Below are 25662 nucleotides of genomic sequence, written 5' to 3'. Positions count from 1 at the left end.
CTCCTTGATGGGTCATGACGGAGGATTCTCAGAGGGGACAGGAAATGCTCTGAGGAAGGACAAAGTGGACAGACCACCACAGGCAAGCTCTGTGAGCTTCCAAGTTTGGACGTGGCATCAGGCCTGGAAGTGAGGGAGTTTGAGGTGGTGAGCAGGGAGGGTCAGATAGAGGGACAAAGAGAGAGAAATAGCAAGTTGGAGATGGAGTCTCTCCGTCAGGGGGGAGTCAGAGAATGAGAAGATGAAGACAAGGATAGGTGGGTGTGGACACCACAGAGTTGAGGCTGGAGATGACATGGGAAGGACCTGAGTGGGGCTGGATAGTGGTCTCCCAAAGATGGTCACCCCATAATTCCTGAAAACTGTAAATATGTTGTCCTGGTAGGTCCAGTCCAATCACATGAGCCCTTCAAAGCAGAGGACTGTCTCTGCCAGAAGAGGAAGGCATACCAGAGATGGGACACAAGGGGAAGTCAGAGTCCCGCCATGATACTGGGCTGTGGCTCTGGGATGTCAGGTCCACCTGCAGTAACTGGAGAGAGGCCTCTTGGAGCTAAGCGTGGAAGCATGGGTGGCCCCCAGCTGACAGCCAGTGAGAACGTGGGGACCTCAGTCCCACAAGCCCAGCAACTCGATTCTGCTTAAAATCTGAATGAGCTTGAAAGCAGCTTCTTCCCAGAGCCTCCCAATGAGAGCTCCGGTGGCTGACACCCTGTGAAACCCAGAGCTGAGGGCCGGCGGAGCCATCCTGGATTTCTGACGAGGATGATATGTGAAATAATCCATTTGTGTTGTTTTAAGTTGCCAAGTTTGTGCCCATTTGTTATGGCAGTAACAGTACGGGGGCCAAGTAGAGAGGACTGGAGTGAAAGAGTTGGGGGCCAGGCACAGTGGCTCAAGCCTCTAATCCCAGCACTTTGAGAGGCTGAGGTGGGAGGATCGCTTGAGCCCAGGAGTTCAAGACCAGCCTGAGCAACACAGGGAGATCCCTATGTTAAATAATACAACAATTAGCTGGGCGTGGTGGCGCACACCTGTGGTCCCAGCTACTCGGGAGGCTGAGGTGAGAGGATCACCTGAGCCTGGGAGGTCAAGGCTGCAGTGAGCTGTGATTGTGCCACTGCACTCCAGCCTGGGTAACAGAGTGGGACCCTGTTCTCAAAAAACAAAACAAACAAACAAAAAAAACCTGAGAGTTGGGAGTGCAGACAGGGCTGGAGGTGACAGGGTTGGGTGCTGAGTGGACAGATGGGGCTACAGCACAGACAATGCCTGAATGAGGAAACCAAGCCTGGGAGACTTAGGCAAGAGCTAGCACAGCCAGCTCTCATGCTCAGAGCTGGGACTGGGGGCCTTTGCCATGGCCTGGTTGGCAGGCGGTTGGGGATAAATAGTGAAAGGAGATGGTGTTGTTAGATGTAAGAAAGAACTTTATTTCCATATGGTGCTTGGGGCAGGGTCTGATGGGGGCTACAGGCAGGTGCTCCCCGGTCCCCACCCCTACAGCTGCCGAGAGGGCCTGAGGATGTACAGTAAGTGGGTCTTTCGGGGGGACAGCCTGGAGTGGGAGGAGCTCTCGGTCCCCTCTTCTAGGACGTCCTTGTGGGTCCCCTTGCGGAGTCCATCCCGGATGGCCTGCAGGCGGTGTCGCTTCTCGCCGAGCCAGTGGCCGCCCTCCAGGGCATCCTGGTGGGACCTCCGCCGTGGCAGCTTAATGATCCAGAAGGCCACCCGGGGATGGAGTTCTGTGTGGAAGCTGTCTGTGGCCTTCTGGATGGGTACCAGGGCCTCCTTCTCCTCCATCCTGGGTACCTGGGGAGGAAGAACAAGGAGACCCTCTCATACTCCAAACAGCACCCCAGGATGGTCAGTCCCCACTGACCTATTCAGCCCACTTTGCAGATGACAGGATGCTTTGTGGGTTCAAAAGCCCTGTTTGAGGTTTACAAAGCACTTGGGTTTACACTTAAGGATTAAAAATACTCTGAGGTTTACAGAATGCTTTGGGATTGGAAAATTTGTTTGGGGGCTTTCAAAAGGGAGGTAATAGAGCACTTCAGGGATTATAATGCCTGTTGGGATTCTAGAGCACTTTAGGATTAAATCCTCTCTGAGGCTTAGAGGATAGCAGTTTGAAATGTACAAAGCACTTTAGGACTAAAAGCTCTTGGGTTTACTGAAGACTCATGACCATAAATGCAATGTGTGATCCTTCATTGATCCTGAATCAAAAGCTTTCAAGGGGCCAGGTGCAGTGGCTCATGCCTGTAATCCCAGCACTGTGGGAGGCCGAGGCTGGCGGATCACGAGGTCAGGAGATCGAGACCATCCTGGCTAACACGGTGAAACCCTGTCTCTACTAAAAATACAAAAAAATTTAGCCGGGCATGGTTGCGGGCGCCTGTAGTCCCAGCTACTCGAGAGGCTGAGGCAGGAGACTGGCATGAACCCAGGAGGCGGAGCTTGCAGTGAGCCGAGATCGCACCACTGCACTCCAGCCTGGGTGACAGAGCGAGACTCCATCTCAAGGGAAAAAAAAAAAAAATAAAGCTTTCAAGGACAGCTTTGAGTCGAGGGAGAAAGTTTGAATATGGACTGAGTGTCTGTTTGGTCCTTGCAATTCAAAGGGTGGGCTGCTGCTGTTAGGTATGCAAATTAATAGGTCCCACCCCACTCAGACCTGCTGAATCAGTCTGCCTTTTAGTAAGATGAGGTCTGAGAAGCCGTGCAGGAGATTGTTATGTGTTAAATTGTTTCCTCCTGGCTGGACGCGGTGGCTCACGTGTGTAATCCAGCACTTTGCGAGGCTGAGGTGGGCAGATCACTTGAGGTCAGGAGTTTGAGACCATCCTGGACAGCATGACAAAATCCTGTCTCTACTAAAAATACGAAAATTAGCTGGGCGTGCTGGCGCGCTCATGTAATCCCAGCTACTTGGGAGGCTAAGGCAGGAGAATCACTTGAACCTGGGAGGCAGAGGCTGCAGTGAGTCAAGATTGTGCCATTGCACTCTAGCCTGGGCAACAGAGCAAGACCCAGGCTTAAAAAACAAACAAACAAACAAACAACCATATTGTTTCCTCCCCAAATTCATATTTTGAAATTCTAACCTGTAATACCTCAGAATGTGGCCTTATTTGGAACTAGGGTCATTGCAGATATAATTGGTGAAGATGAGGTCATTAGGTTGGGCCCTAATCCAACATGACTGTGTTCTTTTTTTTTTTTTTTTTGTAGCCCAGGCTGGAGTGCAGTAGCACAATCTCGGCTCACCGCAGCCTCTGCCTCCTGGGTTCAAGCGATTCTCCCACCACAGCCTCCAGAGTAGCTGGGATTACAGGGGCATGCCACCATGCCAGCTAATTTTTGCATTTTTAGTAGAGACGGGGTTTCACCATGTTGGCCAGGTTGGTCTCAACCTCCTGACCTCAGGTGATCCACCTGCCTTGGCCTCCCAAAGTGCTGGGATTACAGGCGTGAGCCACCATGCCCAGCCTATTTATTTATTTATTTTTTGAGATGGAGTTTCGCTCTTGTTGCCCAGGCTGTAGTGCAATGGTGCTATCCTCGCTCACCGCGACCTCCACCTCCTGGGTTCAAACGATTTTCCTGCTTCAGCCTCCTGAGTAGCTGGGATTACAGGCATGTGCCACCATGCCCGGCTAATTTTGTATTTTTAGTAGAGACGGGGTTTCTCCATGTTGGTCAGGGTGGTCTCGAACTCCTGACCTCAGGTGATCTGCCCGCCTCGGCCTCCCAAAGTGCCGGGATTATAGGTGTAAGCCACCACTCCTGGCCATACTTTGTATTTTTTTTTTTTTTTGAGACGGAGTCTCGCTCTGTCGCCCAGGCTGGAGTGCAGTGGCACGATCTCGGCTCACTGCAAGCTCCACCTCCCGGGTTCACGCCATTCTCCTGCCTCAGCCTTCTGAGTAGCTGGGACTACAGGCGCCTGCCACCATGCCTGGCTAATTTTTTTGTATTTTTAGTAGAGACGGGATTTCACCGCATTAGCCAGGATGGTCTTGATATCCTGATCTCATGATCTGCCTGCCTCGGTCTCCCAAAGTGCTAGGATTACAGGTGTGAGCCACTGTGCCTGGCCCCATATTTTGTATTTTTAGTAGACGGGGTTTCGCTATGTTAGCCAGGCTGGTCTCGAACTCCTGACCTCATGATCCGCCCGTCTCTGCCTCCCAAAGTGCTGGGACTATGGGTATGAGCCACTGTGCCTGGCAGGAGGCAACTTCTCTCTAGTGGATAGAGCCCAGGGATGTTATCAAATATCCTACAGTGCACAGGGCAGCTCCCACAATAAAGATTATCCAGCCCCACATGCCAATGATGCCAACCTTAAGAAATTTTGGTTTATGGAAAAGAGACTATAGGGATATTTATTATACTATTTTTTTTTTACCATAAAGACACAGGCACATGCATGTTTATTATGGCACTATTCACAATAGCAAAGAATTGGAACCAACCCAATTGTCCATCAGTGATAGACTAGATAAAGAAAACGTGGCACATATACACCATGGAATACTATTCGGCCACAGAAAAGGATGAGTTAATGTCCTTTGCAGGGACATGGATGAAGCTGGAAACCATCATTCTCAGCAAACCAACACAAGAGTAGAAAACAAAATACTGCATGTTATCACTCAAGTGGGAGCTGAACAATGAGAACACATGGACACAGCAAGGGAAACATCACACACCAGGACCTGTCGGTGGGGGGTGGGGAGTCAGGGGAGGGATAGCATCAGGAGAAACACCCAATGCAGGTGACGGGCTGATGGGTACAGCAAACCACCATGGTACATGCACCTATGCAACAAAACTGCACGTCTGCACATGTACCCCAGAACCCAAAGTATAATTTAAAAAAACATAAAAATACTATGTCTTAATATAACTTACTGTACCATGGATTTGTTAAAAACTAAGGTAAGTCATTAAGAAAATGTTACAAAGCATAAAAGATCATTTATCAAAATTACAAAAACTCTAAAACCAGTGGACAAAGATCCAAAAAAACTAGTAAAACAATTGAAAAATTATTTGAGTAATAAAATGTAACTATGATGACGCAATGACAGCTTGCATCTTAAAACAGGTTAAAGAAAGAATATTTTTTTAAAAATTAAGACAATGTAAAAGTCCAGAGAGAGTAGCAAAATCCCCAAAACTCTCACGGTCCAGATGGTTGCGGGGCCAGGGTGAGGTCTTGTGTCTCAGCCCTTCCAGGTGTTCAAAAAATCTGTAGGGACTTCTAGCATAAAAAACAAAGGTCACAACAGGTCAGGTCAGGCTCTGCAGCATCCTCATCCTCCTTGAACTCACTGGGTTACATTTCTTCTGCCTTTTCAGGCTTTGTCTCTATTGTTTTTTCTGCAGGTGCTGGGAGAGTACTTGTTGGCATATGCTGATGGTCATCTGCATGATTGGACTCTTCCATATCTGCTCCAGAAGCTTGAGTGTCTCCACTACAGGAAGAGTCTTTGTCATTACTGGTTTTAGAAAAGCTGTCCTCAGAGCCACCATTTTTCTTGATGCCTTTCACGGTGACAACGGCCAGCACTTGCCCTGAGGACATCTCTTCAGGAAGCTCTGCTACAAGAATGGCGAAGCAATCTTTTTTCTTGGCATCTCATTTTGCCCTGTGAAGAGATAGGGCTGCTTCTGGGGACTTTTCACTGATCACCGTCCCTGCCAGGTCATCCTTGAAATCATTTGCCTGGACTCCCTAGGGTGCCTTCACATTACACGGGGCCTCCTTTTCCTTGATGTTGTTGGCAAATTCTTTCACTGGATTATCTATGGGAACTTTTTCCTTGGCACATTTGTCGGCATTCAGATCCAGTGGAGCATCCTCATGTGAGCTTTCGTTGGTTAGGTCTTCCACCAGGGTATCCTCCATGGGAACTTTTTCCTTGGCTCATTTGTCAGCCTTTAAATTTAGCAAAACATCCCCATCTGAGCTTTTGTTGGCGAGGTCTTCCACCAGGGTATCCTCCGTGGGAACTTTTCCTTGGTGAATTCATCGGCCTTCAATCCAGTAGAGCGTCCTCATCTGAGCTTTCATTGGCAAGGCCTTTCACCAGGGTATCCTCTGTGGGAACTTTTTCTTTCGTGCGTTTGTCAACCTTCAAGTCCAGTGAGGCATCCTTATCTGAGCTTTCGTTTCCAAGGTCTTCCACCAGGGTATCCTCCATGGGAACTTTTTCCTTGGCACGTTCTTTGGCCTTCAAATCCAGTGGGGTGTCCTAATCTGAAATTTCATTGGCGAGGTCTTCCAGAGGATCCTCCATGGCACCTTTTTCCTTGGCACATTCATTGGCCTTCCAAAGCCATGGGGCATTTTCATCTGAGCTTTCACTGGCTTGGTATCCTTCCAGGATATCTTCCATGTGAACACTTGCCTGAGTTGCTGAGTCTGTCAAGTGAACAGCAAGAACCTGTTCAGAGGAAGTGTCGCTGGTCTGCTCCCCCGCCAGGTTGTCCTTGAAATCTTCAGATGGCTACCTGCCAGGGTGCACATGAGGATGACACCTGCGGTGGCACATTCTCTCTCTAAAACTGCGCTGGCAGACCATGGATTCGCCATGGACAGTGGATTCTCCTGAAACCTGAGTATCCACTGCTGCATCTTGGAGGCAATACTCTAGCCTTCACGAGCACCCTTCTACTCCAGTCAGGCTGAAGTCTCCCTCGCTGTCACTGCCACAACTGTAGGAGGTGAGCCACAGAGCCATGCCATCTGCAAGCTCCAAACTCCACCTCACCACAGGTGACTCCTCCTTCACTTTCTCCTCCAGCCTTTCTCAGAGTGGCTGGGCGGGCAAAGCCAGAAAAGCCACTCTGGCCACACTGCAGCCTCTGTTGCCACCACCAACTGCAGTGAGGCAAGCCATGGTGCCACAGGCTCCAACCTCCAGCATCTGGCAGGTGATTCCCCTTCCCCTTCTCCTGGTTCTCTAAGCCAGGAACAGAGTAGCTCGGTGGGCAGATACAGAAGAGCCTAAAATCTGTTGTACTATTTAAAAAAAAACTTCTCTTGCCTGTAATCCCAGCACTTTGGGAGGCCGAGGTGGGTGGATCACCCAAAGTCGGGAGTTCAAGACCAGCCTGGCCAACATAGCAAAACCTCATCGCTACTAAAAATACAAAAAACAAAAAACGAACAAAAAAAATTAGCTGGATATTGTAGTGCGTGCCTGTTATCCCTGCTCTTTGGGAGGCTGAGGCAGGAGAATCACTTGAACCTGTGTTAGAATCAAAATGCTTGTTTCTTGGTGTTGCAAGGAAAAATTAGCATTCAGACAAAAAGTTTTCTCAGCAAGGCAATTTTACTTTCTGTAGAAAGGGTGCTGCCCATCAGCAATCCTGCCAGGAGAGCACAATGAACAAGAAAGGCAGGAATATTTATCCCTTATGCATTGGGTCCTTACTACTGTGTCCTGTCTCCATTGGTTGGAGCTGGACCTCACAGTCTAAGCTAAACCCAATTGGCTAACAACTTAAAAAACTTTCTTAATAGGTAAAGGCAATGGACAACAAAGGAAAAGAGGAAGTTGCTTGCCAAAAGACTTGGAGAAGTAATAACATTTCCAAATAAGGAAAGGGCATAAGCTGTGAGCTGGGACATGCTTGAGCACGTCGAGACCAAATATCTTGGTTAACGTACAAGGACACAGAAGGTACTTATTTCCTTATATCTAACAACTACATAAGATATGGTTTAAAAAAGAGTTACTAACACAAAGCAAAGAGGCTTAAAAAAAGTTAATTAAAAATATTATTTCTAACACTTGTGATTTATTATTTAATAAAAACTTTAAAGAGAAACTTTTTTACTTTCCACAACCTAGAAGGTGGAGGTTGCTGTGAGCCAAGATGGCACCACTACACTCCAGTCTGGGTGACAGAGGGAGACTCCATTTCCAAAATAATAAAGTATGTTTTTTAAAAAAAACTTTTCTGTAGGCTTGAAATTTTATTTATTTATTTATTTATTTATTTATTTATTTATTGAGACAGAGTCTCACTCTGTTGCCCAGGCTAGAGTGCAGTGGCATGATCTGGGCCCACTTTAGACTCAACCTCCTCGTCTCAAGCAATCCTCCCACCTCAGGCTTCTGGGTAGCTGGAACCACAGCACACACCACCACACCTGGCTACTTTTTTGATTTTTTTTTTTTTGGAGACAGAGTCTCACTCTGTCCCCCAGGCTGGAGTGCAGTGACATGATCTTGGCTCACTGCAACCTCTGCCTCCCGGGTTCAAGCAATTCTTCTGCCTCAGCCTCCAGAGTAGCTGGGACTACAGATGCAGGCTGCCATGCCCGGCTAATTTTTCGTATTTTAGTAGAGACAGGGTTTCACCGTGTTGCCCAGGCTGGTCTCGAACTCCTGAGCTCAGGCAATCTGCCTGCCTTGGCCTCCCAAATTGCTAGGATTACAGGCGTAAGCCAGCATGCCTGGCCTACTTTTAAAATTTTTTTGTAGAGATGAAGACTCCCTCTGTTGCCCAGGGTGATCTCAAACTCGTGGGCTCAAGTCATCCTCCTGCCTCAGCCTCCCAAATTGCTGGGATTATAGGTGTAAGCCACTGTGCCTGTCCTGAAATTTTTAAAATAAAATTTTAAATAAACATTTTTAAAATGAAGATATTGCATGGGTGTACGTGGGTATCATATGGATTTATCAAGCTCTTTGGGTTTCTTAAAACTTTTCAGGATTAAAAATACCCTGATTTTGCAAAGCACTTCATAATTAGAATCACTTGTAGAAGTTTACCAAAGGTGGCCTGGCCAGGCATGGTGGCTCACGCCTATAATCCCAGCACCTTGGGAGGCCAAGGCAGTTGGATCACCTGAGGTCAGGAGTTCGAGAGCAGTCTGGCCAACATGATGAAACCTTGTCTCTCTAAAAATAGAAAAATTAGTCAGGTGTGGTGGCAGGCACCTGTAATCCCAGCTACACAGGAGGCTGAGGCAGGAGAATCACTTGAACCTGGGAGATGGAGGTTGCAGTGAGCTGAGATCGCACCATCGCACTCCAGCCTGGGGGACGAGCGAGACTTCGTCTCCAAAAAAAAAAAAAAAAAAAGTTTACCAAAGGTGAAATACACAACGCATTTAGCATTCATACAGCTCTTTGGTATTAAAAATCACATTTTGGGCCAGGCGCGGTAGCTCATGCCTATAATCCCAGCACTTTGGGAGGCCGAGGCAGGTGGATCAGCTGAGGTCAGGAGTTCGAGACCAGCCTGGCCAACATGGCGAAACCCTGTCTACACTAAAAATTCAAAAATTAGCTGGACGTGGTGGCACGTACTTGTAGTCCCAGCTACTTGGGAGGCTAGGGCTGGAGAATCACTTGAACCTCAGTGGCGGAGGTTGCAGTGAGCTGAGATTGTGCCATTGCACTCTAGCCTGGGCGACAGAGCAAAACTCCATCTCAAAAAAAACAAAAAAAAGAAGAAGAAAATCACATTTTGGGCCAGGTGTGGTGGCTCATGTCTATAATCCTAGTACTTTGGGAGGCAGAGGCGGGCGGATTGCCTGAGCTCAGGAGTTCGAGACCAGCCTGGGAAACATGGCGAAACCCCGTCTCTACTAAAAATAGAAAAATTAGCTGGGTGTGGTGGTCCGCGCCTGTAGTTCCAGCTATTCCGGAGGCTGAGGTGGGAGGATCATTTGAATCTGGGAGTTGGAGGTTGCAGTGAGCTGAGATTGTGCCACTGCACTCCAGCCTGGATAACAGAGCAAGACTCCATTCTCAAAAAAAAAAAAAAAAAAAAAAAACCCAAAAATCAAAACAACAATAACAACAAAAACATTTTGGAGTTTATAATGGAGAGGTTTACCAATCACTTTGGGATAGATTGAAAAATACTCTGAAGTTTGCAGAGCACTTACTTTGAGACAAAAACACAATTTGGGGTTTATGAGGGTGAAGCTTTCCAAGCACTTAGAATTAAAAACCCTTCTTGGTTTATAAAACATTTTGGTGCTCATAGAAACACTTTGATTGACTATTATGTAGTTAAAAAAAAGAAAAAGAAAACCACTTTGATACTCACAAAACCCTCTAGGGTCTACTAAACCCTTGCAGATGTATTCTGAGGTCAAAAGTCTCATTTCTGACAGTTGGATTGCCCCACTTGAGAGATGGCAAAACTGAGGCTCAGAAGGAGGAAGTTCCACACAGAGGAGTAGGAGGGTCAGTTCCTCTTCTTGTCCTCCTAAACTACAGAAAATGTTAGGGCCTCACCAGGCATGGTGGCTCATGCCTGTAATCCCAGCACTTTGGAAGGCCAAGATGGGCAGATCACTTGAGGTCAGGAGTTCAAGACCAGCCTGACCAACATGGAGAAACCCTGTCTCTACTAAAAAAATACAAAAAATTAGCCGGGCGTGGTGGCGGGTGCCTGTAATCCCAGCTACCAGGGAGCTTGAGGCAGGAGAATTGCCTGAACTTCGGAGGCGGAGGTTGCAGTGAGCCAAGATCGTGCCACTGCACTCCAGCCTGGGTGACAGAGTGAGACTCTTCTTTAAAAAAGAAAAAAAGAAAATGTTTGGGCCTGGACACTTTGACGGTGGGGCACATCCTAACCTTCAGATCACCCTCGAAGCTCCGCTCCGCTGGTTGAATGGATGCCACCACATTCTCGGAGATCAGCACCTCTCCTGTCTTGTTGTCGGTCATCTGTGAGGATCCGATGAGAGAGTGAGAGCAAACCTGCTTTCCTCCTCCGCCCTCCTTCCCTCCCAACAGATACTGCAGCACGAGGGATGGAGGGATGGAGGGATCCCAAGGGGACTTCAGGAAGGGCTTCCCTGCATAGGCACCTTGTCGATCTGGAGGTGGCTGGAGAGGGTGTTGTTCCCCAGCTGGTGCTCCTGGTTCTCCTCTTTGTGGTAGTTCCCAGGGAGGCCCCGGAAGTCCATGGGGGCAGAGAATAAGCTGTCTATGCCCCGAAGCAGGTTACCCTGGGGCCGGAGGAGGGACTGGTGAGCTGCTGGACCTCACATCTCCTCAGTACAGCCCCTTCTGCAGCCCTGCTAGGATGCTCCCGAGGCCTTGCCCCAAGTCCCTCCCATCCCCTTTACTTTCTGCCCTCTGATACTTAGGGCCTAACCTCCGGCCTCCATCCCCCATGAATTCTCTCTCTATTCTCAGTCCCATTGCCTTACTATCCCTGTTCCTCTTCTGTCCCCATCCCCCTCTCCTCCTGTCTCTTTCCCCAGTCTCTTGTCTCTGTCCCATCTCCCTCTCTCTTTGCCTGTTACCTTTCCTCTCTTATTTATGCACGTATATATTTATTTGTTTAGAGACAGGGTCTCCTTGTTCTGTCATCCAGGCTGGAGTGCAGTGGTGCTATCATGGCTTACTGCAGCCTCGACCTCCTGGGCTCAAGGGATCCTTCTGCCTCAGCCTCCCAAGCAGCTGGGATTATAGGTGCATGTACCTGCAACTATTTTTTATATTTTTTTGTACAGATGAGGGTCTCACTATGTTACCCAGGCTGGTCTCCAAGTACTGGGCTCCAATGATCCTTCTGCCTCAGCCTCCCAAAGTGCTGTGATTATAGCCTGGGCCCAGTCCCTTCCCTCTTCCTATCTCTTGGTCTCCCTGTTGCCCTCTCATCCTGTCTGTCCCCTTGCCTGGCCCTGAACCATCTCCCACTCTGTGTCCCTGAACCTCTTCTCAGTACTTCTTCCCCCATCCCCCCGCCATCGCTTACTTTCAGGAAAAGTCGGCTGAAGCCTTGGAGTAGGCTCTGGAGGCCTGTGAGACCCAAGGAGCTCTCTTGGGCGTCAGCATCATGGATAGGAGCTGCAGTGGAGGGGATCACCAGGGTAGAGAGGAGCAGCAGCAGGACCAGCAGATGCCGCCTTGCGGGGGCAGGTGGGGAGGCTGTGGCAAGGGTCGGGGTCAGAGCCCCGCACAGTGGCCACACCCCCACCCAAGACGCCCCTCTCCAGCACCTTGCCCAGGCCGCCTCCCCAGTTCAGGCAACTCCCACACCGCGCTCATTTCCCCCACTGCTTCTTTCTTCTACTCCCACACCCTCCACCTTGCCAGGCCCCCTCTTCTCCCAGGTCCGGCTCTTCTGGGTTCTGTCTCATATGCTTTTTTTTTTTTTTTTTGAGACCGAGACTCTGTAGTCCAGGCTGGAGTACAGTGGCACAATCACGGCTCACTGCAGCCTCGACCTCCCCGGGCTCAGGTGATTCTCCCACCTCAGCCCCCCGAAGTAGCTGGGACCACAGGCGCGCGCCTCCACGCCCGGCTAATTTTTGTATTTTTTGTAGAGACAGGGTTTCGACATATTGCCCAGGCTGGTCTCGAACTCCTGATCTCAAGCGATCCGCCCACCTGGGCCTCCCAAAGTGTTGGGATTGCAGGCGTAAGCCACAGCACCCGGCCTCATCCAATGGTCTTTTCCTCACTTTTGCCCACGTTCACCACCAGATCTCAATCCTCACCTTCTCCCATACCCCGCCCCTTCTTCTGGGCTCCGCCTTTATGCTAGACCACAGCCCGGGTCACCGGACTCCCGGATTCCGGCCGCCCACGTACTGTTAAAGCCAAACAGTTATTGTCTCGAGCCCAGGTCTGGTCTAGAGCGTTGGTTGCGCTCCGCGAGCCGTAGCCACGCCCCTATTGTCTGACCACGCTCCAAACTTGCCGGCCTCACCCAGGAGCCCGGGCCTCTACTCCATGACCACGCCCTTGGTGACAGAGCCACGCCCCATCCTTCGTTCACCACACCCCTTAAGCCAGAGCCGTGAGTTCATTCCCTGGCCACGCCCACACCGTCAGACCACGCCCCCGTCAGTTGACCTCAGTCCTGGAGACCAAGTCCTGGAAGTCCTGGCGGTGTTCTCTGATTGCGGCCCTCGTTTCGGAGTCCCGCCCAATCGCAATGGCCACGCCCCTTGGCTGAAAGCCACGCCCCTGCACTGGGCCACGCCCCTGCACTGGACCACGCCCCTGCGTCCCAGATCTTGCCCTCAGCACCCCGAGTTCCAGTCCTAGGCTCCTCCTACTGGAGACACCGGAGTACAAGCATCCCTTTTAGCTCGCACTCTAATTGTGTATCTGTCTCGGAACCTTTTCTCCGTGTCCCTTCTGGTTTTCCCGCTCCCGCTCCACTAAAAAGTCCCGTTGTCTCCGGAAACCCTAAATCCAGTCGTATATTTCATCTTCCAAGGAACCCAGAATCAGACTTCCCTTTTCCCTGAGGACCTCAGGTCCGGACTCCAGCCCCCTCTAGTCCCGTAATTTTGAACACGCAGCCTTTCACCCTTAAGGGACCGGGCCCTAAGCCATCTTCCCTCAGGCACCAAAGCTCTCTTCCCCGTCCTGGGACAGCCGCCAGCCGTCTCCAGTCCACTAGCGCCTGTAGATGAGGAATCTGCACCTACGTGGGCCTCCAATAAACTCCCGGTGGTCCTGCCCACGACTCTTAACTGTGGTGAGGTCACAAGGAAACCAGGTTGTCATAGGAATCAGTCAAAACCCATCCCCAGACCCCAATCCTCAAAAAAAAAAACAAAACAAAAACCAAAAACCAAACAGAAAAAAAGAAAAAAAACCTCAGGGCTTAACAGTAAAGACTCTTTGTATTCGTATCACTTCCACACCCCCAATACACAAACACGAGGGTAGCCGGGATTCCAGGTGCCTAGCCCCGTCCCCTCTCAGACCTAGGAGCCCATATCTCCAGCCGCTTCCTCTCCCAGACCCAGGAGTCCCAGCCCCCAGCCTCTCCTCCCTCAGATCAGGGGTTTCTGGCTCCTATCAGCCTTTTCCCTCCGACTTGGAGTCCGAACCCCCAATCCCCCTCCTTTCCCAAGCACCCAAATCCTGAGTTCCTACCAGCCCCGAGATAGACTAATCTCTCCCAAAGCAAAAATCCTCCCCCAAACTGTCACCGTCGGATCCCCCTTCCCGCTGTCCGCCGGCCGGGCCCGCCCCCCCCTCCGGTCCCTCCCACTTTTCCCAAACAAAGCTCCCGGCAACTTTCTCCCTCGCAGCGCCCCGCCCGCACGCGGCTCCCCAGCCCCAGGCCGGGAGGTAGGAAGGCGCCGGCGGGAGTCGGGGATCCTGCTTTGGGGTGTGTGAGTTGGGGTGGGGAGTTGCTTCTTAGGAGGTGAGGCGTGCGTTTGCGGGACCGTCTCTGAATGGTTCGCAGCCCTCTTTTTGCCCGGGGGCCCGAATTTGCTCCCGTGACCGAGCCTCAGTGAGGAGTGGGAACTCTGGCCGGAGTTAGGGTGCCTGCGGCTGGGTCTGAGTTTGGGCGTGCGCGCAGGAGCGGGTGCGGGCCAAGGGCGCTGGCGGGGTGTGGGGCGTGCGTCTGCGGCGGTGTCACTTTGGAGTGAGAAGGACCCCGTGTGTAATCTGGGGGGCATTTGATACTTCTTACGGAGAAGGGAGGGCCTCTGGGGTGGCCGAGGGGAGGTTACGGGGCTTTCTGGATCTTAAGTCTTGCCTCTTTGGAGGTTTAGGGTCTGGGGCGGGAAATTAGGGGGACCTTTCTTACCCGGCTCCACCGTCCCTTTGTCTGGCCACATGGGGAAGGGCTGGGCTGGGATTTTGGCCTACGGGGGTCCTGAACGCCGCAGCGCCACTGGGCTTGGCCTGGGGTCTTTGTCTGCTATGGTCGGCGGGAGGAGGGGAATAGGGGCCTGGACTCTGGGGTCCTGGGAAAGCTGTGGAGGACATGGAGCCTCCGGGGAGGCGGGATCTGACTGTATTGGAAAAAGTTTTCCCTGTTCCCGGCCTCCGGAAAGTCACTGGGAACTTGAGTTGGATCAGAGCCCACGGCGCACGGGGGAGGGGAGGGGCGGGGCCCGGTGCCGGAGGGGAGTCGCCCTGGCCGGCAAGCCCCTCCCCTGATGGGGGTTGTGGGAAGCTGGGGGAGGGGACGTCTGGGCCCTTTGTTCTGGCTCTTCTGATGGCAGGGCGCCCCTGTCCCCCAGCTTGTGGTTCTGTGGGTCTCTCCTGGTCTCGGCCTCAGCTGCTGCCCTGAGTCTCTGTCCCTGCCCTTTCTAGGTCTCCGTCTCCCTTTCTCTGGGTCTCTGTTGCTCTCTCTCTGAGCCTCTGTCCCCCTCTCTCTGAGTCTGTGTCCCCCTCTCTCTGGGTCTCTGGTCCCCTCTCTCTCTGGGTCTCTGTCCCTCTCTCTCTGGGTCTCTGTCCCCCTCCCTCTGGGTCTCTGTCACCCTCTCTCTCTGGGTCTCTGTTACCCTCTTTCTCTGGGTCTCTGTCTCCCTCTCTCTCTGGGCCTCTGGACCCCTCTCTCTGGTCCCTGTCCCCCCCTCCCTGGTCTCTGTCCCCCTCTTTCTGGTCTCTGTCTCCCCCTCTCCCTGGGTCTCTGTCTCCCTCTCTTTCTGGATCTCTGTCCCTCTCTCTGGGTCTCTGTCCCCCTCTCTGGTCTCTGGCCCCCCCCCGTCTCTGTCCCCCCCTCCCTCTGGTCTCTGTCCCCCTCTCTCTCTGGGTCTCTGTCCCCTCCGTCACTGGTCTCTGTCCCCCCCTTCACTGGGTCTCTGTCCCCCTCTCTCTCTGGTCTCTGTCCCCCTCTGTCTCTGGGTCTCTATCCCCACCTCACTGGTCTCTGTCCCCCCATCACTGGGTCTCTGTCCCCCTCTCTCTCTGGTCTCTGTCCCCCTCTCTCTCTGGGTCTCTGTCCCCCCCCTTGCTGGTCTCTGTCCCCATCCCCTCTCTGGGTCTCTGTCCCCCTCCCTCTCTGGGTCTCTGTCCCCCTCTCTCTAGACCTCCCCTCAGTCTTGCTTGGCCCCTCTTCTTTTCTGGCAGCTGCTGCTCACATCCTACCACCTGTTCTTGGGGTGGGACAGGGGAAGTTTCACCCACACCTTCCTTCCCCACCACTAACTTTTGCCTCCTGTCTTCTTTAAAACCCGTAATTCATACCCGAACCTTTAGCCTTCATGGCCCTCGGCATTACTCTAGGGTAATCATTGTGACTTCATCACAATTGAGTTCCTCTGGAAACTCTGAGAACACTCCCATCCTCAGCTTTCCCAGAAATCCAGCTCCTTCTCCTCCCTCAGACTCAGGAGTCCAGACCCCAGCCCCTTCTCACTCACACCCAGGAGTCCAGGCCTCCAGCCCCCGCTCCCTCAGACCCAGGAGTCCAGGCCCCAGATCCTCCTCCCTCAGTCCTAGGAGTCCAGGCCCCAGCCCCTCCTCCCTCAGACCCAGGAGTTCAGGCCCCAGATCCTCCTCCCTCAGACCCAGGAATCCCCCCCAGCTCCTCTTCCCTCAGACCCAGGAGTCCAGGTCCCCAGCCCCTCCTCCCTCAGACCCAGTGGTCCAGAGTCCCAGCCCTCTCAGCTTCAAGTCCCTTGAGGGTGGGGTTTGGGGGAAGCTTGCTGAGTTCTGTGTTCCTCCAGGCCCAGATGGGGGAACCCCGGGCTGGGGCCGCCCTGGACGATGGCAGCGGCTGGACGGGCAGTGAGGAAGGCAGTGAGGAGGGTACCGGCGGCAGTGAGGGGGCTGGGGGTGACGGGGGCCCGGATGCAGAGGGGGTGTGGAGCCCAGACATTGAGCAGAGCTTCCAGGAGGCCCTGGCCATCTATCCACCCTGCGGCCGCCGGAAAATTATTTTGTCTGATGAAGGCAAGATGTATGGTGAGTCTACTTCTGTCTTTTGCCCTGGCCCCCACTGATGAATAATGACAGTAACCAAGGTTTATGGAGCACTCTGAAGTAGGAGCTAGCATCACCATTTGCACAGATGAGGAAACTGAGGCACAGCTAGGTTAAGTGATTTGCTTATGGTCGCACAGAGCCAGTGCGTGATGGAGCTGGGATTTGAACCCAAGCAGTCTGGCTTCCATGTAGCTGAGGGGACCGGCAGCCCACTTGCTGCAGACCTTTGGGGACCCATGCTGCTTTCTTCTTCCCTGGTGTCCATGCTGTGGGGAAGTTCTGTTGAAAGTCTAACTAACTCTGTTCCGTCTTTGAATCTTCAGGTCGGAATGAACTGATCGCCCGCTACATCAAGCTGAGAACGGGGAAGACCCGAACTCGAAAACAGGTCTCGGAATGGACTTGTGGGCTTCTGTCTGGGATGGGCCGGTCTTCTTAGGGTCATCTTCGCATGGGCAGGTTCAGGTTCAAGGAAGAAGCTGCTTCCTGTGCGTTCATCTGTCTTCTCGGCATGTGTGTTAGTCCGTTTGTGTTGCTATAAAGAATTACCCGAGGCTGGGTTATTTATTTATTTGTTTATTTTTTGAAATGGAGTCTAGCTCTGTTGCCCAGGCTGGAGTGCAGTGGCGCGATCTTGGCTCACTGCAACCTCTGCCTCCCGGGTTCAAGCAATTCTCCTGTCTCAGCCTCCCGAGTAGCAGGGATTACAGGCATGCACTACCATGCCTGGGTTATTTTGTATTTTTAGTAGAGATGGGGTTTCACCATGTTGTCCAGGCTGGTCTCGAACTCCTGACCTCAGGTGATCCACTCACCTCAGCCTCCCAAAGTGCTGAGATTGCTGGGATTACAGGCGTGAGCTACTGTGCCTGGCAAGGCTGGATAATTGATAAAGAGCTTTAGGCTGGGCCAGTGGCTCATGCCTGTGATCCCAGCACTTTAGGTGAGCGGATCAGGAGGTCAGGAGATCGAGACCATCCTGACCAACATGGTGAAACCCCGTCTCTACTAAAAATACAAAAATTAGCTGGGAGTGGCAGTGTGTGCCCATAATCCCAGCTACTCGGGAGGCTGAGGCAGGAAAATCGCTTGAACCCGGGAGGCGGAGGTTGCAGTGAGCCAAGATCGTGCTACTGCACTCCAGCCTGGTGACAGAGCGAGACTCCGCCTCAAAAAAAAAAAAAAAAAAGAAAGAAAGAAAGAAAAGAGCTTTATTTTGGCTCACAGTTCTGCAGGCTGTCCAGGAAGCATGGAGCTGGCATCTGCTCCTGGTGAGGCCTCAGGAAGCCTCCAGTCATGGCGGAGGGGGTAGTGGGAGCAGGCCTGGCACATGGAAAGTAGGAGCAACAGAAGAAAGACAGAGGTCCCAGACTCTTTTTAAACACCCAGATCTTTTTGTTGTTGTTGTTTTTGAGAGAAAAGTCACTGTGTCTCCCAAGCTGGAGTGCAGTGCCGTGATCTCAGCTCACTGCAGCCTCCGCCTTCCGGGTTCAAGCGATTCTGCTGCCTCAGCCTTCCAAGTATCTGGGATTACAAGCATGTGCCTCCACATCTGGCAAATTTTTATTTTTTCATTTTTTAAATATTTTTTTGAGACGGAGTCTCGCTCTGTTGCCCAGGCTGGAGTGCGGTGGCGTGATCTTGGCTCACTGGAAGCCCCGCCTCCCGGGTTCAAGCGATTCTCTTGCTTCAGCCTCCTGAGTAGCTGGGGCTACAGGCGCGCACCACCACACCTGGCTAATTTTTTGTATGTTTAGTAGAAGTAGGGTATCGCCATGCTGGGCAGGCCGGTCTCGAACTCCTGACCTCAGGTGATCCACCCGCCTCGGCCTCCCAAAGTGCTGGGATTACAGCTGAGCCACTGAGCCCAGCCCTAATCTTTGTGTTTTTAGTAGAGACAGGGTTTCACCATGTTGGCCAGGCTGGTCTCGAACTCCTGACCTCCAGTGATCTGCCCATCTAGGCCTCCCAAAATGTTGGGATTACAGGCGTGAGCCACCACACCTGGCCTAAACAACCAGATCTTGTGTGAACTGAGTGAGAAGTCACTCATCATCAAGGAGATGGTGCAAAGCCATTCATGAGGGGTTCGCCTCCATGATCCAATACCTCCCACCAGGCCTCACCTCCAACACTGGAGATGGCATTTCAATATGAAATTTGGAAGGGACGAATGTCCGAGCTGTATCAGCATGTCTGTTCGTGTGCTCTCACTGTGCCTGTTTGGGGATAGTTTTTCTAGCGGTTGTGTTAGACCCAGAGTAGCCACAGAGAGAGCATGGTGGAGGGGAAGGAGGCCTGGATGGGATGGGTCCCGGGAGGGTCCGTGGTGTTCACGAGCTCCTTTATGGACATCTGTGTTCGGGTGCTCCCGAGATGGCTCTCATCTTCAGTGTGTTTTTCACCTTTCATGGTCCAGCAGCTCAGTGAGGCACCTGGAGGGAGAGAAGGGGTAGTGAACACAGGGGCGGTGGCTGTGGCCTGAATCTGCTTCTCCGTTGATCCTTCCAGGTTTCTAGTCACATCCAGGTTTTGGCCCGAAGGAAATCAAGGGAAATCCAGTCCAAGTTGAAGGTAGGGACCAATGCAGACATCCTGAGAGGGGGACAGAGACTGGGGGTGGGGGACCGAGACCCAGAAAGAGAGGGACAGAGACCCAGGGAGAGGGGGACAGAGACTTAGAGCGGGGAGGACTGAGACCCAGAGAGAAAGGGACAGAGACTTGGGGGAGGGGACCAAGACCCAGAGAGAGAGGGACAGAGACCCAGAGAGAGAGGGGGACAGAGACCCAGAGAGAGAGGGACAGAGACCCATAGACAGAGGGGGACAGAGACCCAGAGACAGAGGGGGACAGAGACCCAGAGACAGAGGGGGACAGAGACCTCAGGTGAGGGACCTCTGTGGTCAGGGCGGGGGGTGCAGTCATCCAGGGTGGGGAGTCAGTGGCCCACAAAGGGAGATGCATAGGGATGGTGGTGCGGTTGCTGAGACCCTGGGCAGGGAGCGATGGCATGGAGGAGGCTGAGGGTTTTGCTCAGGACAGCAGGAAGGATGAGCCGTCGGTCCCCTCCCTTGACCACTGTTCCTGTCCCCCTCCCTTCCCTCTGCTCCTGTCCCTCCTTTCCCTCTTCCTGGCGGTCTCATATCTTCCCCCTCTTGTGCTGTGAAGGCCTCCTCTTCATCTCTGCTGGTTTGTTTTCCCATTTCCTGACCTTTGCATGACCTGCCTACTCTTTGTGCCCAGAAATCTTCATTTCCTGGTGGAGATTCCTCATTCATTTCCTTCTCCTCATCCTTTGGATTTCCTGGTTCCTGTTGGCCGGAGACCCTCATTTTGTCCCCCTTCTGGGTGTGTGGGGGTTTTTCTGTCTCTTTTTCTGGACTTGGGGACGGTCGCTTCCGGTTTTTGTTTTTTTTTTTTGGTATCCAGCAGCTTTCCCTTTCTTTCTCTCTAGGTCTGAAACCCTTCCCTTCCGGTCTGTTCTCGACCTTCTGTGTTCCCTGTCTGTTCTGTCTGGATTAGGAAACATTCACCTTGTCTTCCCGCTGGCTCTGAAATTCTCATTTCCTGTCTCCTGGACATCTGGGAACCTTCTGGCTTTCCTTGTTCTAGAAACCCCCATCACTGTCTTTCTGGGCAGGGAGCCCCTTTTCCCCTCCAGGACTGGCCACCTCCACTTCCTGTTGCGCATCCATCCCTTGGCACTGCTCAGCTCAGGGTGGCGGGGCTGTGTGGGCGGGTAGGGCAGGGAGGTGGGGGAGTCCGGGCCGTACTTCCTAAGTCATGTTTTCTTTCCTCCTTTGGCACCCTCCCCCACCCCCACGGGCAGGCTCTGAACGTGGTAAGTTCCTCTGCCCATCCTCCCACCCACGCTCACTCCAAACTAGTGCCCTGTCCCTGAGGAGGGGCAGAGGGCTGTGGTGAGAGGTTCAACCCTCCCCCAACCCAAGCCTTTGCCTTTTTTTTTTCTTTCTGGAGACAGGGTCTTGCTCTGTCGCCTAAGCTGGAATGCAGGGGCACGATCTCCACTCACTGCAACCTCTGCCTCCTGGGTTCCAGTGATTGTTGTGCCCTAGCTTCCCTAGTAGCTGGGATTATGGGTGTGCACCACCACACCTGGCTAGTTTTTGTATTTTTAGTAGAGACAGGGTTTCACCATATTGGCCAGGCTGATACTGAACTCCTGACCTCAAGTGATCTGCCCGCCTCCGGCTCCCAGAGTGCTGGGATTACAGGCGTGAGCCACCATGCCCGGCCACTAACCCTTTGCCTTGACTCCCCACCTCTGCACCTCCCCGTCTTCACCCCACCCTGGCACCATCCCCCTCTTGCCATGTTGACTGAGATGCCCCTCTCACATGAACTTCTGCCTCCTCCTCCAGGACCAGGTTTCCAAGGACAAGGCTTTCCAGACAATGGCAACCATGTCCTCTGCCCAGCTCATCTCCGCGCCTTCTCTGCAGGCCAAACTGGGTCCCACTGGTCCTCAGGTGGTCCAGGTTGGGGATTGTGGGACGTGGGGGCAAAGGGGGATGGATGGGGCTGCAGCTGTCCACAGGGGACTGACCAACCATTTTTCTTTGTGTCCTATCCAGGCCTCTGAGCTTTTCCAGTTTTGGTCTGGAGGATCTGGGCCCCCCTGGAATGTTCCAGAGTGAGTACTATGTGTCCTGGCTCAGCACCTGCCCCCCACCCTCACACTCCCACAGAGACCTTTCTCACTCCACCTTCTAGCTCCTGTCTCCCCCCATTTATGTATGTATGTATGTATGTATATATGTATGTATTTATTGACATGGAGTCTTGCTCTGTTGCCCAGGCTGGATGGAGTACAGTGGTGCGATCTCGGCTCACTGCAACCTCCGCTTCCTGAGTTCAAGCAGTTCTCCTGCCTCAGCCTCCCGAGTAGCTGGGACTATAGGCGCCTGCCTCTATGCACGGCTAATTTTTGTATTTTTAGTAGAGATGGGGTTTCACCATGTTGGCCAGGCTGGTCTTGAACTCCTGACCTCGTGATCCACCCGCCTCAGCCTCCCCAAATGCTAGGATTACAGGCGTGAGCCACCGTGCCCAGCCTCTATTAGGTGGTTCTTGGACCTGAGGGTAGAACAGAGGTTATAATTAATCTTCTCTTAGGTTCAGAAGGAAGAAAATGTTTCCCAGAGGTAAGTGGGAGTGTCCTTTTCAGTTCTGAGAGAGCCTTGAGGTGACGGGATATGTTTGCAGCCTACAAGAATAGAAATGGGCCCCAGAAGATGATGGGAAGTGCTTTTTTTTTCTTTCTTTTTTTATACAGGATATTCTTCTGTTGCCTAAGCTGGGGTGCGGTGGCACAATCATGGCTCACTGCAGCCTCAGCCTCCTGGGTTCAAGCAATCTTCTTGCCTCAGCCTCCTGAGTAGCTGAGACTACAGGCATGTGCCACCACACCTGGCTAATTTTTTGATTTTTGTAGAGACGGGGGTCTTGCTATGTTGCCCAGGTTGGTCTTGAACTCCTGGGCTCAAGTGATCCCCCTGCCTGGACCTCCCAAAGTGCTGGGATTACAGGCGTGAGCCACCGTGGCGGGCTGGGGGTGTATTTCTCAGCCCAGAGAGGAACTGATGGATCCAGGCTAGGCATTGGTTGGGTAGTGTGGCTGCAGGACGGTGAGGCAGGAGTGTTGACGGTATTGTCAGAGAAAGTGCAGTGAGGGCCGAGTGTGGTGGCTCACGCCTGTAATCCCAGCACTTTGGGAGGCTGAGGCGGGTGGATCACGAGGTCAGGAGATCAAGACCATTCTGGCCAACATGGTGAAACCCCGTCTCTACTAAAAACACCAAAAAAAAAAAAAAAAAAAACAACAATTAGCTGGGCGTGGTGGCAGGCACCTGTAGTCCCAGCTACTCAGGAGGGTGAGGCAGGAGAATCACTTGAACCCAGGAGGCAGAGGTTGCATTGAGCCAAGATTGTGCCACTGCACTCCAGCCTGGGCAATACAGCGAGACTCCAGCTCAAAAAAAAAAAAAAAAGAGTGCAGTGATGCAGTGACAGGCTGTGTGGGATCTAGACTGGAAGAGAAGGAAGGTCACTGGGGAGCTGCTGCTGAATGGGGATATGGGAAGCATCAGATCAAGTACCTGGGGGCTGAGGGTTTTGCAGGGGGGTTGCTTAGCTGGAAGGTAGGGGGCTGGGCAGGCACTGCCCTGACGCTGGGGTTTCCGCTTTCATGGAGCTGTTAGTCAAATGGGGGAAATGAGCGTTCATCAAATCATCACCTGCATAAACAGAAAATCGAAGAATGTGTGAGGTGCTGTGAAGAACCACAGCAGGTTCTGGGGTGGAGGAGAAAGTTCTAGGGGTTTCTCTGAGAAGATAACATTGAAGGCTGGGTAGGACTTAGCCAGGTGAAGAATGGGAGTGGGAGGCCCGGCATGGTGGCCTGCATCTGTAATCCCAGCACTTTGGGAGGCCAAGGAGGGCGGATCACTTGAGGTCAGGAGTTCGAGACCAGCCTGTCCAGCATAGTAAAACCCCATCTCTACTAAAAATGCAAAAAATAGCCAGGCATGGTGATGTGCGCCTGTAATCCCAGCTACTCCGGAGCCTGAGACAGGAGAATCGCTTGAACCTGGGAAGCAGAGGTTGCAGGGAGCTGAGATTGTGCCACTGCACTCCAGCCTGGGCAACATAGCGAGACTCTATCTCAAAGGAAAAAAAAAAGAATGGGAGTGGGAATATATTAGGCAGACACAATAGCACATGACAAAGTCCTCAGGTAGGAGATCTTTCTGGGTTCCAGGAATCTAGAGGAGGCCAGTCCAGTATTTGTTGAGTGCCTACTAAGTGCCTGATACTGTGCTTGGTTTGGGGGCACAGCAGTAAGACAGGTGAAATTCCTGCCTTCACGGAGCTTCATATATTTGGTGGGCGGGGGAGGAGACAGACAATAAACATATAAACAAAGAATTAATAAGAAAAGGAGGCCAGGCATAGTGGCTCATGCCTGTAATCCCAGCACTTTGGGAGACCGAGGTGGGTGGATCATTTGAGGTCAGGAGTTCGAGACCAGCCTGACCAACATAGTGAAACCCCGTCTCTACTAAAAAAATACAAAATTAGCTGGGTGTGGTGGCACAGCCTGTAATAATCCCAGCTACTTGGAAGGCTGAGGCAGGAGAATCGCTTGAATGCAGGAGGCGGAGGTTGCAGTGAGCCAAGATCACGCCATTGCAGTCCGGCCTGGGCAACAAGAGCAAAACTCTGTCTCAAAAAAAAAATAGAGATGGAGTCTTGCTGTGTTGCCCAGGCTGGTCTCAAACTCCTGGGCTCAAGCGATCTTCCTGCCTTGGCCTCCCAAAGTGGTGGGAATACAGGCGTGAGCGACTGCGCCTGGTCTGACCTCTGACATCTAAGTCTCTTCACCACTATCTCTTGGGCTACTAGGTCTGTGACTGATACTGTAGCCACTAGCCTCATGCAGCTATTTAAATTAAAATTAAATAAAATTAAAGATTCTGTTTCTCAGGTCCATGAGCCACACTTGTGCTCAGTGGCCACGTGGTCTGTGGTCAGTAGCCACATGTGGGCACTGGGTACCGTATTGGATGGCACAGATTTCCATCCAATAGAACATTTCCATCCCTGGAAAGTTCTATTGGCCAGTGCTGCCTCCCCACCCCGACTTTGGCCTCATGTCCCATCTCCTGACTGTTGGTCATTTTCTTCCCACCCTCCCAACCCCTCAGCCTCTTCTTCCTCCAAATTCCTTGTCTTCTGTGTCTTCTCCCCGCCTTCCAAGACTTGGTTTCTCTTCTCTCCTCTTTCTTTTTATTTTTTTTTGAAATGGAGTCTTGCTCTGTCACCCAGGAGTATAATGGCGTAATCTCGGCTCACTGCAACATCTGCCTCCCAGGTTCAAGCAGTTCTCTTGGCCCAGCCCCCTGAATAGCTGGGATTACAGGCGCACACCACCACACTCTGCTAATTTTTGTATTTTTAGTAGAGATGGGATTTCACCATGTTGGCCAGGCTGGTCTCGAACTCCTGACCTCAAGTGATCTGCCCGCCTCAACCTCCTGAAGTGCTGGGATTACAGGTGTGAGCCACCACGCCAGGCTGGTTTCTCCTCTCTTTCTGACATTTTGTGAGAGATACCAAAATGTCATCATCAAGAGCCTGAGATACCGGGCTGAGACTGACCTGGGTTCAAGTCCCAGCTCTGCTGCATCTCAACTGTGTGACTTTGGGCAGGTCAGTTGACCCCTCTATACCTCAGTTGTCCTCATTTGTGCAATGAAAAGAGCAGTCATTCTACCTACCTCACGCACTGTGAGGCTTCAATGAGATTGTGCACAAAATGCACAGGGTCTTGCTTGTCGTGGCCTCTCAGTAAACATTTGCTGGTGACATTAGCATCTTTCTACCTGGCTAACCCCTGGCTTCCTTTTTCCCTCAGTGTGAAGCCATTCTCACAGACACCGTTCACCTTGTCACTGACTCCCCCGTCTACTGACCTCCCAGGTAAGAGCCTGCGCTCCACCCTCCCTTGTCTCCCCTCTCTCTCTTCGACCCCTACTGCCTTTCCTTCAACCTTCCATCAATTGAGGGATACATTGTTTTTTTTGTTTTATTTTGTTTTGTTTTGAGATGGAGTCTCCCTCTGTCGCCAGGCTGGAGTGCAGTGGCGTGATCTCGGCTCACTGCAACCTCCGCCTCCTGGGTTCAAGTGATTCTCCTGCCTTAGCCTCCCGAGTGGCTGGGCTTACAGGTGCCCGCCACCATGCTGGGCTAATTTTTGTATTTTTAGTAGAGATCGGGTTTCACTATGTTGACCAGGATGGTCTCGATCTTTTGATGTTGTGATCCGCCTGCCTCGGCTTTCCAAAGTGCTGGGATTACAGGTGTGAGCCACCGCGCCCAGCCAATTAGGGGATACATTCTTACTGAAGCCCAGCTTTGAGGCAGGGTGTGTGTGTTGGGGGCGGGGGAGCC

General features: G+C 52.2%; 2 protein-coding genes across 23 annotated transcripts in view; one reads left to right on the top strand and one right to left on the bottom strand.

The window, feature by feature from the left end:
• Nucleotides 1-844: 844 nt before the first annotated feature.
• DKKL1 (dickkopf like acrosomal protein 1) lies at nucleotides 845-14758 on the bottom strand. 3 transcript variants are annotated; one of them, XM_008966935.4, is made up of 5 exons: nucleotides 14560-14758; nucleotides 11755-11927; nucleotides 10859-10999; nucleotides 10623-10715; nucleotides 845-1812 (listed from the first exon to the last, which is right to left on the bottom strand). In XM_008966935.4, the coding sequence occupies exons 1-5, from the start codon at nucleotides 14588-14590 to the stop codon at nucleotides 1501-1503; spliced, it is 750 nt and encodes a 249-aa protein (XP_008965183.1). In that variant the 5' UTR covers nucleotides 14591-14758; the 3' UTR covers nucleotides 845-1500. The 3 variants fall into 3 exon arrangements, with proteins under 3 accessions (XP_008965183.1, XP_034802081.1, XP_003814365.1); XM_034946190.3 differs by lacking the exon at nucleotides 14560-14758 and adding an exon at nucleotides 12594-13518; XM_003814317.6 differs by lacking the exon at nucleotides 14560-14758 and adding an exon at nucleotides 12500-14001 and having other exon boundaries at nucleotides 846-1812.
• The window catches only part of TEAD2 (TEA domain transcription factor 2), a 21933-nt gene continuing 10271 nt past the window's right edge, over nucleotides 14001-25662 (top strand). For 2 of the 20 annotated variants that reach the window (XM_034946181.3, XM_055103557.2), the window contains exons 1-8: nucleotides 15883-15987; nucleotides 16430-16667; nucleotides 17012-17076; nucleotides 19200-19262; nucleotides 20519-20530; nucleotides 21072-21188; nucleotides 21285-21343; nucleotides 25127-25191. In XM_034946181.3, coding sequence (XP_034802072.1) covers nucleotides 16436-16667; nucleotides 17012-17076; nucleotides 19200-19262; nucleotides 20519-20530; nucleotides 21072-21188; nucleotides 21285-21343; nucleotides 25127-25191 — 613 coding nt within the window. In that variant the 5' untranslated portion in view covers nucleotides 15883-15987; nucleotides 16430-16435. Of the gene's footprint in view, nucleotides 14134-14872; nucleotides 15988-16424; nucleotides 16668-17011; nucleotides 17077-19199; nucleotides 19263-20518; nucleotides 20531-21071; nucleotides 21189-21284; nucleotides 21344-25126; nucleotides 25192-25662 lie in introns of those variants that run through there. The other 18 variants (XM_063600493.1, XM_008966938.4, XM_063600498.1 and 15 more) reach the window with 18 other exon arrangements.

Source organism: Pan paniscus, chromosome 20 (genome assembly GCF_029289425.2).
Source record: "Pan paniscus chromosome 20, NHGRI_mPanPan1-v2.0_pri, whole genome shotgun sequence".
NCBI lineage: Eukaryota > Metazoa > Chordata > Mammalia > Primates > Hominidae > Pan > Pan paniscus.
The sequence above is the reverse complement of the archived record's forward strand: the minus strand, read 5'-3'. Positions and strand labels throughout refer to the sequence as shown.